Here is a 14741-nt window from a genome sequence, read left to right as displayed (position 1 = left end):
TCATTCAACTTGCCTCAACTCAGTGTGAGCCAGGCCACGTTTAGCGCAGTACCCAGACCTGAAGAGTGGGGAGAGGCAAGAATTTCCCCACCAGGTACCGCACTGTCTCTTTGGGTTCTCCTCTAACATATATAGGACAGTTGGACCACCCTGAATGTACCTGTCCACATCCGCCTAGAGCAATGGAGGTGGCAATAAACTTAGGTGGCAAAAAAACTTATTGGCCATAAGTAGGGGCTCTGCAGGTACTTAGCTGCCTTTCACTCCTTGGCTGATCTTCCCTCAGCTGTGTGATCTTGAGGAAGTTGCTTTACCTCTCTGAGCCTTCATTGTCTCATTTATGAAATGTATGGCAGTGGGGGTGGTGCACACTGCAGGAGGCTGCTGGGAGAATGCATGGGGGATAAAAAGCTCAGCTCCTAGCTGGCTCTGTCATCGCAGCACTGATGGTGGTTATGGACTTCATGCTTGCCCAGCATACTGGCGAAAATGGCAGTGGCTGGAACACATTATCTCAAAGCCCCTCTCCTGGCTGGCTGGGGTGCAATATGGAAACTCAGAAATACCTGAAGCATTAAACCCCATGTGTCCTAGTGACAGCACAGGTGGGTCCTGCTGTTAGCCAGGCTGCATGGGTTCTCTGAGAGGTGGTGCATCTGCAGCAGATACTGGGGGTTGAAGAGATGAGCAGGTCGGCCAAGCCCCATGGTCACCGCCCAAGCACCAGGAGAGGGGTTGACTCAGAGAGGAACAAGATGAGGCATGGAAGCTTCTCCCATAGGGAGGAAGATGGATTAAAGTCCAGAGAAAAGATGGACAGTGCATCTGGTGGCTGGGCAGGGCACAGGATGTGCCACAAACCTGGGGCCACAGGGTGGACTCATAGCTGCTATATCGGTGAAGCATTAGCTGTTCAAATCTAGAGTTTGAGGATCTAATGGGAACCCTCCTTTTTGGAGGACCTCCACTTGATAGCAGTTGCTGCCAGGGACCTCCCTGTATGTCTGTAACAATAGTCAACATGAGAGATAGTATCTACTAAAGTCCATTATCAAGAGGGCTAGAAAACTACTTCTCAACTCCCCTCCATTACCCACCTAGACCTCCATCCACATACTCATATACCTATTTTCCACCCATCCACTCATCCATGCATCTACCCAATCACCATAAACTCACCTATATATGCATGCATGCATGCATGCATGGATACATGCATCTACTCATCATCCACCATCTATTCACCTTCCTATCTACCTACCCACTCATTTACCCATCTATCATCCATCCACCCATCCACCCATCCATCCATCCATCCACCATCTATTTACCCTGATACTCACCTACCAAACTCATCCACCCATCATCCATCTGTCCATCCATCTGTCCATCTGTCCATCCACCCATCCATCTATTCATCTATCCAACCACTCACCCTCCATCCATGCACCTATATATCAATGCATGCATGCATGCCTCTATCATCTACCCATCGTCCATTCACTTACATATCTATTGATAAATCCCATCCACCCATCCATCATCCATCCATTTTCCATTCTTCCATCCAGCCAACCACTCATTCACCATCTGTCCTCCTACACACCCACACACACATCCATCCATACATCTATCATCCACCCATTTACCCACCAACTATTCTCCTACATATCTATCCAGCCATCATCCATCATCTAGCCACCCATCCATCTGACTACTTAGCTGAACACCATCTATTCACTCATCCACCCAAATTTCAGAAGGACTGTGTCTAAAGTCTAGCTGACTGCTTACTATTAGATGTTGGACAAATCAAATTAACCTCTCAAAACCTCAACTTCCTTATTGGCTAAGAAGAGACCATCAGAAGTGACCATGAGGATGAGTCCATATGAATCTGCTCTACATAGGTGTTATGCAAATGTCAGCAGCACCACCACTGTCCTGCTGCAGCTGGACAGAGGGTAACAGAATGCTCAGGCCACTTAGCAGCAGATTGTGTAGCCAGAGAAGTCAGTGTGAACTCAGCCCTAAGCCTGGAGCTGCTTCTTAACTCACTTTGCAGACAGTCAGCTCCCTGAACCATCAATCTGACGGCTGGGGAAGTCTTTAAGAACAGGAGGGACATACTCCTCATGGATGAGTGCACGTACAGCAGTGATAGGTGGTCCCACATTAACACTTAAGCATCTTCTTATGCAGTAATCATCAGAGCCTCACAGAGCTCCACAAAGGCAGCAGAGTAGGAACATTTGCCCCACTTCACAGGTGAGAAAAAGGAGGCCCCAGGCAGAGTGACCTAAGCATGGAAGTCAGAGCTGATCTAGCCTAACTCCCTGCTCCATATCCTGATAGAACAGGGAGCCGAGATCCCACCTATGGATGATGGTGTTTTGCCTCTTGATGCTGTTTCATGCACTGGCCCCTCCTGGCTGGCACGGCAGGGGAGTAGCTGCCTTCAGGACATGAGGCACAAGGAGGCCAGACCAGGGCTTGCTCTACCAGCCTACACAGCGAGATGGGCCTGAAGTTCCCCAGCTGAAACTCTCCATGTGTGCCTTACATTCTGGCCAAGAACAGCCAGATGGAATCCAACTGACTTGTTTTAGTCTAAGGGCCAAGTCATTGTATTCTCAGTATCAGAAAATTGGCACCCTATGCTGTAGGGTGACTTGGATGAATGAATTGGGCCATTTCCCAGCTATCCTGGGTGAACAGAGACCTGCCCACACACTGATCTTTCTCCATTCATTTATTAGTCAGTTACTCATTCATTCATTCATTCATGCATTCACTCAAGTATTTCATGTAGGCTATGAGCCCTTTATCAAGGGCCATAGACAGTCATGAACAGGAGACAGATGCAGACTCAGGAAACTTACAGTCAACTCGGAGGAGGTCAAAGCAATGCAGGGGTGATGGTTAGCCCAGGGAATAGGGCAGGGACTAAGGTCAAAGTCTAAAGCCCATGCAGGCCTCCCTGTGTCAGGGTTACAAGCATAGATGAAAGCTGATAGTCAGGGAAGGACCCAGGCCATGAGAAAGGCCTCACAGCAACACCAGACTGGGCAGGTACCAGGTTACACTGACTGACCAACAGGGTGGGACTGAAGCGTGGGACCCATGGTGGGATATGGAAGCCCTGAAGAGGCCCTTGTGGTTGTCCCACAGAAGCTAGGGGCAGAGCTGATGCACAGAGTCACAGATGTTAAGAGGCAGAATCAAGCAAGTGGGTGACCAGCCAGCTGGGCAGGAAGCAGACAGACAGATGCCCTGCACATCACCGAGCACCTCCCTGAACCCGGTTGTCTCACATGGTCCTTGTCCATGTGCTCCTTGTTGCCTGGAGTAGGGCTTCTGCCGTGTGCAGCCCAGGACCATCCTGGCTTCAGGCAAGGAAGGGGTTAGAGCCTCCACTCCAAGACCAGAGCTCCTTCCCTGTGTCTTCTTGCTCTCTGCCAGACTCATAGGGCTGCCTGCCCCTCCCTAATGCCTGGCCCTTTGTCCACCTGGGGACCTTCTGCTGCCTGGAGCACCCTGTCCTGTCCCAGGTGTATGAGCTTCAACTCCCTTGGCTCACGTCCTCTGGGATGTCAGGGTGCACCTGCCCATCTATGGGGAGTGTCCAGATTGGGGGCTATAACTCATGCACTCAGGCAGCTAGATTTCTGCTGGAGAGCGACAACAGCCAGGAGGAAACCCAAATGCTGCAGGTCACATATAAAGAAAGGTAGTGGCTGGACCCCACTGTATCAGGCAGCCAGCATGTACCTGTTCCTCAGGAGTGCCCTTCACCAGCCCTGCCTCCCATCTAGGCATAAACCTGGAAGCCAAGTCTGCCCACTATTTTCAGTCTCCAAGTGACATGCCATAATACCCTGTGCAGGGACACGCAGGGTGGCCAGAGAGATCCAGACTCCATGCTGCACCACTGCTCTGCCAGCATGGCCCATTCCCCCACTTTTGGGTCAGGATAGATCATGAAGAGGGAACACAGCCACCATCCTTGCCAAAGAAATTAGGTCTTTACTCCAGTGGGAGCAAGCTTGCTTGTCCAGGTCCCTGTGTCCCTAGAGAAACAGAGGGAGGATATAGGCAAACATAGGGTGACATGGGCCAGAGCCACAGGACACCCTACAGCCACCTTCACACCACACGCTTGGCAAGACGAGGCCCTAACCCTGTGAAAGGGTGCACAGATTGAGGTAGTTTCCCCAGAACCTAGTTCTGTCTGGATGGGAAGCAGGAAGGGCCCATGATGGCTGAAGTCCCTGGTGTCACCCAGAAAGTTGTGAGGTTGCCTTGCAACCTCCTCTCCAGTTCGAGGGACTCCTCTTGGGAAGTGGTCCCTTCCTGATGCTAAGTGAAGACTGGCCTCTGCTTGGCCCTTTCCTTGAGATCAGGACCTGGGACCCGGACCCCAACCCAGACCATCTGCCTACTTCATCCTGACACCCCAGAGACTGATACACTCAGAGAGGTGCCAGATCCCTGCTCAGCACAGCCAGTGAGTGGCCTGTGGCACTACTCTCACCTACTGACCTCAAAAACATGAGTCTGTTCTCTGCTGGGTGAGAAACAGCTGCTTGATAGGACAGTGGCCAGAACATTTCCCCCTGGTGGATGAAGCCAGGGCAGCCCTTGGGACCCTCTGCCAGACTGTGCAGAAAGATGCTTAGAGCTGTTATGAGCCTGAGAATTTGGGAGAGATCCTACAAGACCTCAAAGTCCCTTGTCTACCCTGCCATGGTGGTGGTGGATGCAGATGTCAGGAATATTCTTAGGATGGTGGCCCAGCTGTGCTGTGCGTGTCACCAGGGGGCGCTGCCTCAGCAAGGTGTGCAAGTCTCACACCTGAGCTAGGAGTAGGGGAGGCGCTGCCTGCCTGCCGAAACAATGGGCCCATCCCTCTGGACCTGTGTCTAGGAAGGCAGGGAGAAGAAAACAAATGAGAAGAAAGAGACTGAGGAGAGGGAGACAGAAAGAGATGGAAGAGAAAGGTGATAGGAGAGGCCACAGGTAAAGATGGGACTGAGGTCAGGAGCTGCGCATTCTCTCCCATCTAATGGTACCCCTTTCCTCACTGTGACACTCTGGGTGGCCTGGGCAATCATGGGCAGTGGGAGCCTCAATGCTCCCGGGAACCTTCACCTGATTGTCCATACAACCTGGTCCCCAGTCCCGCTCGGAGCCACCTCCTGTTAGAACATTGCCAGGATGACCCTCACGCTCCACCCTGCTGCCCCCCCACATGGGCTGGCTCATCACTGCAGAGCCTGGGCAGGGAGGCAGCAGGTCACTGGTTGGCCACCCTACCCTATGGTTCTGTTCCCTCCCTTCAAGGCTGCCATGAGCCTGGTTCTGCCACATGAGGTGCCCATAATGTACCTGGCTGGGGTCTCAGGTTGTTGTTCCGGTCTGGCTCAGGTCTAGGGGGGCTGCTGGGTAGCCAGCCTCCTCCTGGCAGTGAGCACACATGGGACAAGGGGGTGTTCAGCCACAGGGCCTGGGGCGGTCCCCTCCTGCTCAGAATGCTATCTCACCAAGTCTCTGTTCCTCCTACCTCTTGACCCAAGCTGGCATTTGTACTCTGGGGGGAAGACACTTGATACCTTCCATCCCTGCTCCGTTGTGGCCACATGGTTCTTTCTGAACTGTCATGACTATGGGATCAGAAGATGCTGCCACAGAGCTTACGGGGCCCAGATGTGGATCCTGGTGCACGACAGGTGTGGAATTGCACAGATCCCCCTCTGATGCCTATCAGGGAGGCCCACCACACACGTGGGAAAGTTGGAGCAGAGCATGATCAAGAGACTGTCCAAAGACACACAGCACACGGAAAATATCCTGACCTGCACCTCCAGGTTCTGACAGTGACCACAAAGGACCTTGGGACACCAGGGACACCAGAAGTCTGGGGGCCCTAATCTCCCTCCTCACTATCCCATTGGTATCATACAGCCTGGCCTATCTGTCCCAGGAAAGAGACGTCCTTTTGGAAAGAGCAGCGCAGACTCATGGGGGCTGGACTATAAGCTTCAAGAACAGGGGAAGAACAGAGCAGTTGGGTCAGCCTCTTCCTGGAGCCTCTGAAGTGCCCCAGACTGAGATATGAAGCCCTTTCTCCCCTCATCACCTTAAATGGTCATCTTCCAGCCCAAGTAAAAGCTGTCTCCTCTCCTGGGCATAGATAGGAAGAACTGGGCCACAGTCTTGCAGCGGGAGGCAGGGGCAGCTTAGACATTAGGATACTCAGACCTTAGTGGTCAGGGCACGGAACTGCAGCCGTGCATGCCTGGCTGCCCTGTACCCACTGTGGCCTCAGATTACCATGCCATCATGGACGCTCAGTGCAGGTTCACCTGTTTCCCCTGAACCCTTGCTATGCACAGACATCCCCTGCCTAGTGCATGCACCCCTGTGCAGGACACAGGACAGAACACCATGCTGGCACTTGAAGTTCTACCATCGTCCCTAGGGAAACCTTGGGGAGATGTCCAGAGGGGCATCTCTACCTCTCATGCCCTATGCCACCTGCCCACTATATGGTCAAATGTGCAACACTGTCACCAATTAGAGGGATCAGGAGAGCTTCTGAAAGACCCTGGTTAGGACACTTGCTTGGAAGAAGGCTACATCCATTCACGAGCGCTCACTGATGGGCCCCTCTCATGTCACTAGTGGGGGACCATGTCCCAAGCAGTCAGATATGGGGCATACATACTTGGAGGAGGGGACAATGGGACAAGGGTCAAGAAGGCAGGTTTAATAGTTGGGGCACCACCCAGCAAGGCAGGGGCCAGCCAGCCCCAATCCCCTCCCCAACTCAGGACAAGCAGTGGGTCCATGATTAGGGGAACTGACTGTCCTGATTTTAGCACTCAAAATTTCCAATCCTGGAAAAGTATGGATGCTTGGCCACTCTGCCCTATGGTTCTGCTGGTGCTGGTGGATGAAGGGAACAGGTCTGGCTGAGCTCTGGGTTGTGGCTCAGCACACATGTCAGCTCTCAGGGTCCCTGTGGATTGGGCATGTACCTGTGTGAAGCACATGCTGGGCGGCTGCCCTGAATTTCTTCATTCAGTCTTGAGCACAACCTGAAGCCTGTCTTTGTATGAGCCTCATTTTATAATCAACAAGAGGCACAGAGTGGGTAAGCTGTGCTACTAAGTTACACGGCAACTAAGTAGTGCAGGCCAAAAAGCATGTGGCAGAAGTCCAGGAGGTAGGCTGGCTGCGATGATATCACACACACATGCATGCACACACACACACACACACACACACACACGCACCTCTGCATACACACATACATGTACACCCAGATGCACAAATATGCACACAGGCATAAACACTGGTAAGTGCAAATACCTACACATATGTACACACAAATTTACACACCTGTACAGTGGCACAGGAATTGGGTGATTAGAATGACCCTGGAATAAGCCCCCATTGCCTCTGCTCTTCACAGCAACATTCTGCCTGCCGCGTGTGCCAGTCCCTGGCCACACTGCCCTCGGTATCTTATTACACTTTGTACTGGAGGAAGGGGACACACTACATAAAATTATAGTCATAACTCCAGCCTAGGGTGTGAAGTAGAATCAGCTGTCTCAGGGGAGTCCTTTAATTTAGCTTTCAACTGTTCTTAGCACCTGGGACTTCCCCCTTGGGGCTGCTCAAGGCAGAATCTAGACCAGTGCAGAACTGGAGCTCGTCCTTCGGCTCTGGTATAAGTATGGACAGGCTAAAGGGCTGCAGCACTGCTGCCAGCTTGGAGATCTACTAGATCCCAGATGGTGAGGCCTGGACTCTTCAGAGGGGCCAGGAGACCTGTGTTCCCATAGGCATGTTCTCTTCTCACCTGCCTCGGCTACAGCTGAGACCCCACCTGCCAGGTCACAGTGAGGATGATAGTTTCCTTCTGTGTCCATGTGAGGCTCTGACCCTCCTCAAACCCACACCAAGCCTGCAGTACAGTGCCATGTGGTGATTTGGGGTGGTGATGTCCTCTCTCACACACCTGAACTTAGCTGGCAATAGAGCATGACCTTGGCCAGTGAGATTCACTGCAGTCAGGCTGGGGATCCCAGGCAGCTTTGGAGTCTGGGAACACAGAAGGTACCTAGGCAGGAGCCCAGGCACTGCATACCAGACAAAAGCTTCACCACAAGCATGACACCCTTCAGGAAACTGAGGCTCACGGGCCAAACCAAGACCCCAGAACTAGGGATCTGGGCCTGACTTTGGCACTGGCTGCATGATCCCACTGGCTAGCATAGCTGAGGCTCTTGGCCTGTGGAACAGCCAGCAGGTATTGGGTATCTGTCTCTGCTGCTGCTTGAATTAATAAGAACACCACCAGACCTGGCACCTGAGGTGCCCCAAATGAGCTGATTCCCCTAAAGTCCTTCGCTCGCCTGAGAAATTCAGGAAAGCAGACTGCCAAGGCAGAGAGTGTGCTTTGGAGTTGGAGCTCTGAGTACAAACCCAGCTGCCTTGCCTGCTGGTGTAGGCAGGATGGTAGTCAGGGAAGGACCCAGACCAGGAGCTGAATGCCCCAGAGGGTTTTGGCCAAGAGACCTGGGTGGCCACTTGGCCAGTACTGGGGTTTCTGCCCCCTCTTCCCTGGGGTTGCTTCCAAGGCTTACAGAAGCACTCTCCATATAGCTGCCATGCCGGGCAGACATAGTTAAGGCTCAGTAGCACGACTGAGACCATGCCCCTGGGGACATGGTTAGTTCCTCATGCTGCAGTGAGGCTTCTCTGAGCCTCAGTTACCTTGCCTGTGCCAGGGATTTCCACTGCTGCCAGTGTGTGCACTTGGCACACATGGCATGCTGACAAGCTGGCAAATGCAGCCCCGAGAGTGCACAGGTACCAGAACACACTTGCTGTCTCATCTCCTCCTGTCTTGGCATTGCAAGGGCAAGTGCAAGGAGGGGCAATGAGGCCCAATACCAGTGGCATCTTCAAAAGCTCGTCTCTGCCTCCTCCCTCTCCCCAAGCCATCAGACCTGCCACCAAAGGCATGAGGCTCAGAAGGATGACCCCGTGCCCAGGAGGCATGGGCAGAATTCAGATGTTAGAGTTTCCCTGGGGCAACTCAAGTTGGAGGAATGAGGTCCCAGGATGCTGAGCTCTCTCCCCCCACCCCCACCCCGCCACTCCTTACCCCACGTGCCAGTGTGGCTGGGGCCTCTTGCCATCCTCGCCTGTGCCACCAAGCCTGTTGAGGGACGGCGAGCGGCTGCGGGGCCCGGGGGCATAGCTCGGGATGCTCTTCACGGCGCCATCGGGTTTGCTGGGCACCTGCTGCAGCAGCTGGGGTGAGAGGCTGCGATGGGAGGTGGCCGCAGAGCAGACGGCCCATTCAGGCGCACCGGCGTGGAGGTTGTTGTCGCTGTTGGAGCGCAGCAGGACCCGGGGTGCGGCCAGAGTGTTTGGAGGCCGCCGCCTGCGGTTGGAGTAGGCCGGAGCCTCTCGGAAGGGCACTGGGTGGAAGAGAATAGGGAGAGGTAGGTAAGCATGTCCAGAGGCAGACAGAGTGGGGGGCCCAGCCTGCGTGCATCCATGCCCCCATGCGAGCCCAGGGTCGGGAGACACGAGTTCATGTGGAATCTGTAGCCAGGCTGTCCAAGGTCTGGAATTACTCCAACATGGAAGCAGGGAGATGGTGGAGAGGGAGCTGGTCATCTCCCTTACACAGAAGCTCAAGCCAAAACCCAGATGGAAAAGACTCATGTTCAAGTTTCCATCCAGGTAGCTCCTTCCACAGCCTAGAAGATGCTGCTGGCTTTACGTGTGTGTTAAGGATGGAATCCACCTCCCAAAGCAGTCAGAACACCAAGATGCCAAGGTATGGCAGAGCTCCTCCTCTGGCCCTAAACTTGGCCTGGAGGTGGCAGAATTATGGGGCCTGACATTCCATGCTGGGGTCCAACCCCAGGACTTCAGAGCTTGATTGCACTAGGAAAGAGGACCCTGCAGAGGAAATTAGGTTAAAGTGGGTCACTAGGGTGGGCCCTAATCCCATCCGTGCCCTTGTAAAAAGAGGAGCTCAGGACACAGACACACATAGAGATGACCACGCGAGGACACAGGGAGGTGACACCATCTGCAAGCCAAGGAGAGAGTCAAGAGGAGCCAGCCCTGTGACACCTGGATGTCAGACTTCAGTTCCAGGACATGGGACTGTGACTGATTGATCTGTATAAACCACTCGGCACCTGGTGTTGTCACGGCGTCCCCAGCAGTGAACACAGCCCTAAACCTCCTGGTCAGAATGAGTTCACAGCCCCTGAGAATGCTCCTTCCTCATCATCAGGCTGGGGCCTGGCTCTCGCAGTGGTGAAAGTGGCCCACTCATCTGGCTGTGCGGGAAGTTCTGTGCGGTGCCAGGCCCTCCTGCTCCCAAGTCCCCGTGCCCAGCACTCGGAGGACACAGGCTCTTAGAAGCTGTGTGTGATGCCCTTAAGTATCCTGGCTGCTCCTTTGTGATGGATCCTTTCAGAAATCTCCTCCAGGCTGCAGGAGACAGCAGATACCACCCGCTCTTGACCTGCCAAAGATGCTGGGTGACCCCCTAGCTCTTGAATGTCCATGCCCCTGGCTCCAGGTCTGTGCTGTCCAAGTCCACCTGAGTAGCTATGATGCAGGAGAGGATACATGTCTCTCAGGGGAGTTGATCTGGGCAGGACCATGACATCTTGAAAGTGAAGCAGGTCACAAAGAGCTTAGGACAGAGTCCTGGGCAATCTCCTTCCCCTTTGGCTGCCCAAGGTCAGAGGCTACTCTGAGGCTTATCAAAGAAACCTAGAATGGCTGCACCTGTCACCTGAATGGCGGGGCTCACAGGAACAGGTAGTGTCGGAAGAGCTCATGGTGGACAGAGGTGGCAGTGGCAGAGCTCACAGGGACAGAGGGGGCACTCGGAGAGATCAAGGAGGACAGAAGTGGTGCTGGTAGTCCTTTCTTGAGATAGCTGTGATCCAGCCTACCCCTGTCACCTCTCCAGGATACAGGGAAGTTCCAGGAAAATAGTTGGGAGCCAAGCTGTGGAAGCCACACAGAATGGCAGGAGGGGTACTGGTGACACTCAGATGTGGCATTCTGGTTCTGTGCCACCTGGGGGAGGTCTTCCTAACCTCAGTTAGACAGCAATGATCTTACATGACCTAGTCTCTCCAGGAAGCGCTCTATCAGAGGGACAGGCACACTGGTGACCGGCTCTGTAGTTGGTGCTTCATTTTAGCCCCCATTTCTCCACGCAAGTGCATCCTCAGAGGCCACCCAGGCCATCCATGGATACCAGGAGCGGGCCAGGCTAGCAGTGTCCTCCCTGGAGCCAAGAAGATACCCCCTCACTAGGCCCAGGGCCAATAACAGCCTGCCTAAAAAAGCCACATCCCAGGGTCAGGCCACTGAGTACGAGTTTTGCTGGTCACGTAAGGAAACTACACTGGTTTCCCTCTATCTAAGCTGGCAAAGGCTAAAACCCTCATGGAATGACTGAGGCCCCAGCAAATGCAGCCGGCAGTGGGAGCTTGTGGGGGTACTTGAAACAGCCAGACACCAGGGATGCAGTTAAAAGACCTCACAGAGGGCTGGTGATCCTACAACCTAAGAGGCTGATCACTTGTTCCCTGAGATGAGTAGTTGAAGGACTCTGCTCTCAGGAAAGCCAAAATCCCAAGCAGATATAGAAAGCATAAAGTGGTCCTAGAGGCCCAGGGCTTCAGGGAGCACGCCCAGGGGAGCAAGGGCTCTCACTCAGCACGTGGGGACACCACACAGCTCTGAGACCAGGACACCTGTGCTCAGCTGTTGTCCCCAAAAATAGGCAGTCCTCTGTTTCTGACCTATGTAATAGGTAAAATGTTAATGTCTTTCACTGAAAAGAAACAGGATGGTGGGGGGTGCCAGCTGCTAAGATAAATTCACTAGGAAAGAAAAATCCATGGGAAAACAAAAGAAATATAGAATTAACCTCACACCGTAACACCGGACTGAAAATTTCACACTGTTCATGGATTATAAAAATTGAAGTCCCAGAAGGCGAATTTTGCTGCATAATGTTAGAAAATGAATTTAAGTGAAGGCTGTCTTTGTACAAATTCCTAAGAAAGAGTCTTAAGAATGAGGACGTGGAGATTGGTAGGAATTCACATGGGAAGGCCACCCGTGGAGGATTAAGGAATAAAATAGCTGGGACATTTTCACATACATTTTACCCTGAAGACCAGGCAAGCTACTCAAATGGAATCACATAGGTGACATTAGGGTGAACATTTTAATGAAAATTACCTTGCTTGATCACCAGGATTCACATTAAATTAGTTTCTAGAGCAGTAAAATTTCTTTAGTGTGTTATTTTTTACAACGAGCTCGGGCTGGGGAGTATCTTTCTAATTTCTTTAAAGTAACCTCTCCAGAAAGCACTGATTTCCTAAACAGGAAATCTCCCTGTCTGACAAAACTATCTGACTGGAATCATCCATGGAAATGATGCATTTTTTTGGTGTGTGAAAAGGGTTAAAAATAACTCTTTTCCTGTCTGAAAATGATTAATATTCCACCCAACTGTTTCCTTCTTTCAGGCAATCTGCAAACTCTAGGTGGGTGGATATTTTCTTAGCTGTCTTACATGCGCTTATTTATACATTTTTTCCCCACAATAAAAACCACACAAGGTATGACAAAGAGCGTATGCACTTTTAAAGTCTGCCACACTGCCTTCTCCATACACTCCATGAAACTGCAACCCGGGGACAGCCAAGGAGAACCAAGAGGTGGCTTGGTGGGTGTCTACCCACCCAGTATAGCTAGCCATGTGCCCGACCTTCCCGAGCAGGAGCTTAGCCGCCCTCCAGGTGACTGACAGACTAGAGTCAAAGTTCTTTTATTTTTCCCAGGACTTAGTTCCTAAAGTGCCCTGCATCACAGTCACCATGGAAGGACATTTGGGAATGCAGTTCTGCAAGGGACCGAAGGCTTAAAAACACAGTAGGATAAAAGGGCACATTCAGCCGTGCTAATTTCCTAGACCAAATAAGCCAAACCGTATCGCGAACCAGAAGTAATGAATTCCCTTCCAAGACATGGACTAACAACAAGCAAATTTAGGGGGAACCGAGTCCCTCTCTCCTCCCAGAGGCAGTCAGAAGCTGTTTGTGGGTCCCCCACGCTCCCTATCGCTTTCTCCTTACCTTCCTTCTTGGTGAAGGCATTTAACAAAGACTTCATTTTCCCTCTGATTTTGGCAGCGGTCCGCTCATTATATAACCTTCTCGGAGGGGCGGAAGGCTAGGCGCACAGCCCGGCCCCTCGGTGCTGGAGCGGCTGGGATCCAGGGAGCAGCAGCGGGTGTCTGGGCACTGTGCGCTCCCGAGCATCGCTGGGCATGCCAGACCCGGCGTGCTGGTGACAAAGCCCACCCCATATTCTGTCTGTCAGCTGGGAACCAACTGTGCGTGGCTGGGGCAGCTCTCAGAGCCGGCTGCCTCTGGCAGCGTTCGTCATGTGAGCTTCTCTGCTCCGGGAGTGGGGCATCGAGGAAGCGGCAGAGCGCAGGGCGAACTTGCAGGGAGTGACTGAGCTGGCGGCGGGGAACACCAGGAGGCATGTGCAAGCTGGAGCCCCAGTTATCCAAGGAAACCTGGCTGGTGCCGGGCGCTCCATGCGCCGTGGCTAAATATAATGCACTGTGCTTTTCTATTTTTTTTTTCTTTTAATTTTTTTTAAAGAAAAAGCCAAGTCTATTTGTCAGCTAGCAGATGTGCTGACAAAGTCAAAGCAGGGAGGAGCCGTGCCCCAGACCCATGGTAGTGGGGCAGGCATGTGGTGGTGGAATCCTGAACGCGACCTGTATTTCCCTTTGTAAGAATCAGATACAAGTACCCATTACATCTCTGCCCCCTCCATCATGGTAATGGTCGGGGACTCCACCTACTTCTGGTATTTTTTTTTTTAAGATGATCAGAAAAATCATTAAATATAAGGTAGTCAAAGATGGGTCCCCCGATTCCAGGCAGCTGGTAAAAATGAGCTCATCAGTGCCTTTCCACGTGTCTCTAACACTCACACCCCACCGGAAGTCTCAGAGAAACCAGAAAAGATCACCCCTTGGAAAAGCCATGATGGGAAAGTTCTAACTACAAAGCCAGCAGAGAGAGCGGAGATCAGGACTGATGTGGTCCACAGCAGCAGATGGACCAGGGAATTATTTCTGCCCCAGGACAAGAGTCTTTCTGAAGTGCACGGAATGTCCCAGGGGGCAAGATGCTGCTGCCCAGTGCATCTGTCACTGGAGCTGTGGTTAAAAGTGTGTTTTTCTGGTTGCTAAGAGAACTGCTTCTGAAATCTTAGAGGGGAAAAAAAAGGAAAAGACATGAGGCTAGGAGATGGAGAAAAGTAATGGGACCGCTGAGGTTGAATTTCATGTGGTCGGCGCACCGTGTCAACGAAAATGGCAGCAGAAAGAGAAGGCTGGTATCTCTTAGGTGGCACTTTCTCTGCACATGCACAGGGGGAGGAGGTGGACACTGTGCCCAGCAGTCTCTCCGTCCTGGGAGGGCAGAGACTATAGCAGGTCGGATCAGCCACACATTTGACATCATTTCCCACTGAACTCACAGGGCTCGTTAGCCATTTCAAAGCCACCTCGGGGGACATTCCTACCAGCCCCACCTCCACGCTTTGTCACAGAACTGGGTCAAAGCCATTTGTAAGACATG

The 14741-nt window shown here is 52.5% G+C and overlaps 1 protein-coding gene across 3 annotated transcripts in view; it reads right to left on the bottom strand.

Moving 5' to 3' along the window:
- Shank2 (SH3 and multiple ankyrin repeat domains 2) overlaps window positions 1-14741 on the bottom strand; it is a 522268-nt gene that overhangs the window by 271081 nt on the left and 236446 nt on the right. For all 3 annotated transcript variants that reach the window (XM_013514155.1, XM_013514157.1, XM_013514156.1), the window contains one exon: window positions 9182-9500. In XM_013514155.1, the coding sequence (XP_013369609.1) occupies window positions 9182-9500 (319 nt within the window). The remainder of the gene's footprint in view (window positions 1-9181; window positions 9501-14741) is intronic.

Source organism: Chinchilla lanigera, unplaced genomic scaffold (genome assembly GCF_000276665.1).
Source record: "Chinchilla lanigera isolate Chin_1 unplaced genomic scaffold, ChiLan1.0 scaffold00021, whole genome shotgun sequence".
NCBI lineage: Eukaryota > Metazoa > Chordata > Mammalia > Rodentia > Chinchillidae > Chinchilla > Chinchilla lanigera.
This window is presented reverse-complemented; position numbering and strand designations above follow the sequence as displayed.